This window comes from Arvicanthis niloticus, chromosome 29 (assembly GCF_011762505.2).
Source record: "Arvicanthis niloticus isolate mArvNil1 chromosome 29, mArvNil1.pat.X, whole genome shotgun sequence".
NCBI classification, from domain to species: Eukaryota; Metazoa; Chordata; class Mammalia; order Rodentia; family Muridae; genus Arvicanthis; species Arvicanthis niloticus.
In genome coordinates, this window is record NC_133437.1 from 25,636,886 (window position 1) to 25,640,986 (window position 4,101).

The window sequence follows — 4,101 nt, forward strand, 5'->3', positions numbered from 1 at the left end:
CGCTCCCTGTAGGCACCGCCACCGCCGTGTGGTCCAGCGGGGAAGGCTCCCTCTGTCTCTCTTGTCTTTTGGCCGGCTTGACTCGGTCTCTGAGAGTCTGTCTCCAAGTCTCAATCTGTGTATCTGTCTCCTGTGACCTTTCCTTGTGTGCATCCCATCTATCCTGCGTGTCTGTCTCCGAACTTAGTTCTCCTGTTTCTCCCTGCACTTCTCACCTCTCTCTGAAGTTCTGTCCCATTTTCTGTCCTCTTCACTCTGATCCTTCACTTCTTTCGCCTTCCTAGGAAGCCATCTCCCTCTCTTATCTTTCTCTGGTCCCTCAGATCTCCAGTTTCTATCTTTGCAGAGCGGACGAGGACGCCTAGTTTTCGCTGCTTCTGCTTGCGCTCCTCCAGCGACTTTGGCTCACGGGCGCCCCCATGCGGCCATCATGAAGGCCTTGATGGCGGCGAGGGTGAGCGCCCAAGCAAGCGATGTTGTGGTGTCGCACGCGACATCCAGAGGTGGTGCGACCCACGCCAATGTAAGGGCACGCCTCAGAGGTTGTGTGGGACGCCAGGAGATGACGTGTGACTGTGTGACAAGGTGAGATTAGGAATGACAAGAAGGGATTGAGTGGGACTGTCAGAGTAGGTGTGATGTGTGCCTAACCATGTGACACTTTGAGTTTAGCGGTGAGACTGTGGGCCACTGTGTTTGGCATCAGATCTGAGAGAGGAACTGCCTGAAGAGTGTTCGTAAATAAATCTGACCATACGTAAGGGAGGCTACGCGAGTTACAGGAACAGAGTGAGTCAGGGGAGGCTGGGATGCCCAAGTGATGGAATGAGTCAGTAATGCAGGAGGGAGGCTCGGCCGAGGGACCTAGTGTGGCCAACTGTGTGGATGTGAGACAGTGTGTCTGCCACACTGGTGGGTCCTGAGAAACTGGGTGACCACGTGTGACGCTGAGAGATTGACTTGCTTTTGTGACTGCCTGTGCAAAGGTGTGTGGTTCTTCCGGGTGGCAGAGGTAAGGTTACAGGGTCTGCGGGACAGAATGCTGAATGAGGAAGAGAGAGACAGTATGTGAGAATGACAAGCGTTTGTGGTACAGACTTCGAGGCCCAGCAAATGCTATGTCCACGACGGTGTGTGTGTGCGTGTGTGTGTGTGTGTGCGCGCGTGTGTGTGTGTGTGTAAAACACCATGCTATCGAATGTCAACAATGTATGACACCAAAAGACACTGTGCCGCTATGACAGTGATGACATATGACAGTGTAGGGGGAAGCAAAACATGAGCCACTGTGTATCAGGAAATTGACCAGGAATAAATGTGACCACACAAAGGCACCCCCTGGAAAGAAAACCACATGGTTCTGTGTCACACTAGGCACTGGAGCGCTTGGCAGAGAGGCTGCACGAGTATGTAGATGTGTGAGACTCGGAGATAGTATGAATGAGAACTTCAGAAGCTAAAACTGCACTTGTAGGTAACAATGTATACAGTTGACTCTCTAAGATACCTGCCTGACCGTGCAATGATGCCAGCTCTGCAGTGAGAAATCATGAGTGACAGCAGTGGGCAGGTATATTGAGACCTTTGTCATTGTGTGTTGGGGGGCATTACTTAATGACCCAGCAAAGTAGAGTGCATCCCTATGTGAGCAACTTTTGAGTGTGAGTCTGTGTGCTGCAAGAGGGTCATTGTGATGGGGTGAGGCTGCTGGTTTGAAGGCCTGTGAAGGAATGAGAGGCTGCATGGGAAGAGGAGAGGCTTGTGTGCCCGAGCGTATACACCTGCAGGGCCCATCTTTTAGTGCAAGTGTGACAGAGACTCCAGAGAAAGACATGCTGGAAACAGGAATGACTGAAAAACAGAGAGAGAGAGAGAGAGAGAGAGAGAGAGAGAGAGAGAGAGAGAGAGAGAGAGAGAGAGAGAGAGAGAACGATGATGGGAAGATACATTATTGTAAGGAGAGGACTCAGACAGACTCAGGGCATGGAGACAGGTGGTGCCTAGGAGGAGAAGGCGGTCCTGAAGGGCTGCACCCCAGGGGAGGGGGCGGGGCTGGGAAGGGGACTAGCTGCTGCCTCTGTCAGCCTCTGTCACCCGCCAGCCATCCCAGCCCTGAGCTGCAACAGGTAGGTAGGAGGCTCCTGTCCGGGTCCCAGTAGCTGCGTAGATGGCCACTATCTGTCTGTGTGGGATTGAATGAGTGCATGGATGAATGAGAGAAGCAATGACTTTATACTTCCGTGTGTCTCCATCTCCCCCTCTGTCCTTCTGTCTGTGCCTCCCAATCTCTCTCCTCTCTCCTTGCTCCGTTTCCTTTCTAACCCTGCCATGTCCCGCTCTGTCCAGGTTTCTCCCCTCCCGGCTCCGGCTCCCTATCTCCTGCGTTCCTGCTCCGTCGGTAGCTCCCTCTACCCCTCCTTTGTTCCTCTCCCCTGTCCTCTTCCTTATCATCTCTCTCCCAGTATCTCTATCTGCATCCTCAGTCCATTTTCCCTCTTTATGCCTGTCATTTCTATCACTGTCCCTCCCTTGGCTTTTCCACTTGTCACCCTCTCTGCCCCTCTGCATGGCTGGCTGGGTTGGCTTGCCCCAACCCTCTCCTCTGCCTGCTAATGAGCAGAGGAGCCTTTGAGGCAGCCAGGGCTGGGGAGGGGGTGAGTCCCTGAGGGTGGCAGAGGGGGCAGCTGCTGCTGAGGCCCTAATGAGGCCTCCTCTGTGCCCCTCCCGCCGAGATCTTAATTCTCAGTTCTCCCTGGAGTCGCTGCTAATTGGCCTGGGGAAGGGCCCCCCTTCTTGGCTCAGGCTTTATCCCCCAGGGGGTGAGGGCACCTGGATCAGTAGATTCTGATCAAGCACCTGTGGCCCTGTCCTTCTGGCCCTCCCTCCTCCACCTGCCTCTCAGCCTCCCATCCTGTGCCTCCATCCCTCCTTTCTTCCCCAGCCCCTCTGCTCTTCCTCCGGCAGCCTCGTGATACCTCCATCAGGGCACCCCTCCATCCTCCTGTCTTCTTGAGTCGTCACCCTTTCCTCTACCTGTCTCTGGAATCCCATTCACTCATAGTCCCAACCACTTCTCCTGTTACTGGGTCACACCACCCCTTCTCACATACTCCCCGGGGGATCCAGAGTGTTCCAGCCCCCAGTCCACACTCCTGCCAGGCATTTAACCCCTTTCTTGCTGCAGCCATGTCCAACAACATGGCCAAGATCGCTGAGGCCCGCAAGACGGTGGAGCAGCTGAAGCTGGAGGTGAACATCGATCGCATGAAGGTGCACAGACCGATGGGGAAATAGGTTGAGGGTCTGCTTTAGGCTCCGTTGAGGGCCGAGAGTGGCACTGACTCGGGATGGGAAGGTGGGGCTCGGGCCGGGGGCGTGGTCAGTCGAGGCGTGGTTAGGTCACTGGGCGGGGATTTGAACGCTCCCCAGGGACCAAACCAGGGCGGGTCAACTGTAGCTCTATCTCTCGCCTGCAGGTGTCGCAGGCGGCAGCCGAGCTTTTGGCTTTCTGCGAGACGCATGCTAAGGATGACCCACTGGTGACTCCTGTCCCCGCCGCCGAGAATCCTTTCCGCGACAAGCGACTGTTTTGCACCCTGCTCTGAGCCCTCAAGACAGCTTTATCTTCCCCGAAGAAGTATGAATCCAATAAACTTGGTGACTTGGTGATGCCTGCACTGTAGGGGAAAACGAGGCACGGGCAGAACGTGGGGGCCGCTTTGGTGGGGAGGCTGCGTCCGTCTCTTCTCTTTCTTTCTTTCTGAGAGTGTGTGGAGAGCTGTGTGGATGGCGAAGCATTGCAGCCCCTCACGAGATGAGTACGTAATGTAGCCTGCTTCTTTTTTTCATTTTCCCATCAGCTTGAGAACATCTGCATGATAGCCATTTCACTGCTGTTAGAACTGAAGGTCCCCTTCTCAGTTATACAGCTGAGAGGTCCCGACTGAGGCACCAACTTTAAGTTCCCTGGAGCCTCGGCTGCCTCATGTCTTCCATTTCCTCCTGGACGGGATTTACAGGCCTCTCTGCTCATCCCCTGAAGAAGCCATCCAGGTTTCACATGGTGTTGCCCATACCTCTGGCTTATTTTAAAAACAAATT

General features: G+C 54.5%; 1 protein-coding gene across 3 annotated transcripts; it reads left to right on the forward strand.

The window, feature by feature from the left end:
* Gng8 (G protein subunit gamma 8) lies at positions 1–3,669 on the forward strand. 3 transcript variants are annotated; one of them, XM_076927373.1, is made up of 3 exons: positions 1–585; positions 3,185–3,270; positions 3,477–3,669. In XM_076927373.1, the coding sequence occupies exons 2-3, from the start codon at positions 3,187–3,189 to the stop codon at positions 3,603–3,605; spliced, it is 213 nt and encodes a 70-aa protein (XP_076783488.1). In that variant the 5' UTR covers positions 1–585; positions 3,185–3,186; the 3' UTR covers positions 3,606–3,669. The 3 variants fall into 3 exon arrangements, with proteins under 3 accessions (XP_076783488.1, XP_076783487.1, XP_076783486.1); XM_076927372.1 differs by lacking the exon at positions 1–585 and adding an exon at positions 592–2,126; XM_076927371.1 differs by lacking the exon at positions 1–585 and adding an exon at positions 2,380–2,398.
* Positions 3,670–4,101: the final 432 nt, after the last annotated feature.

Excerpts from the sequence above, each read along its gene's own strand:
- Gng8 (XM_076927373.1), top strand. The coding sequence starts at position 3,187 with ATGTCCAACAACATGGCCAAGATCGCTGAGGCCCGCAAGACGGTGGAG. Across the intron at positions 3,271-3,476 it reads TGAACATCGATCGCATGAAG|GTGTCGCAGGCGGCAGCCGA; the intron begins GTGCACAGACCG and ends TCTCGCCTGCAG.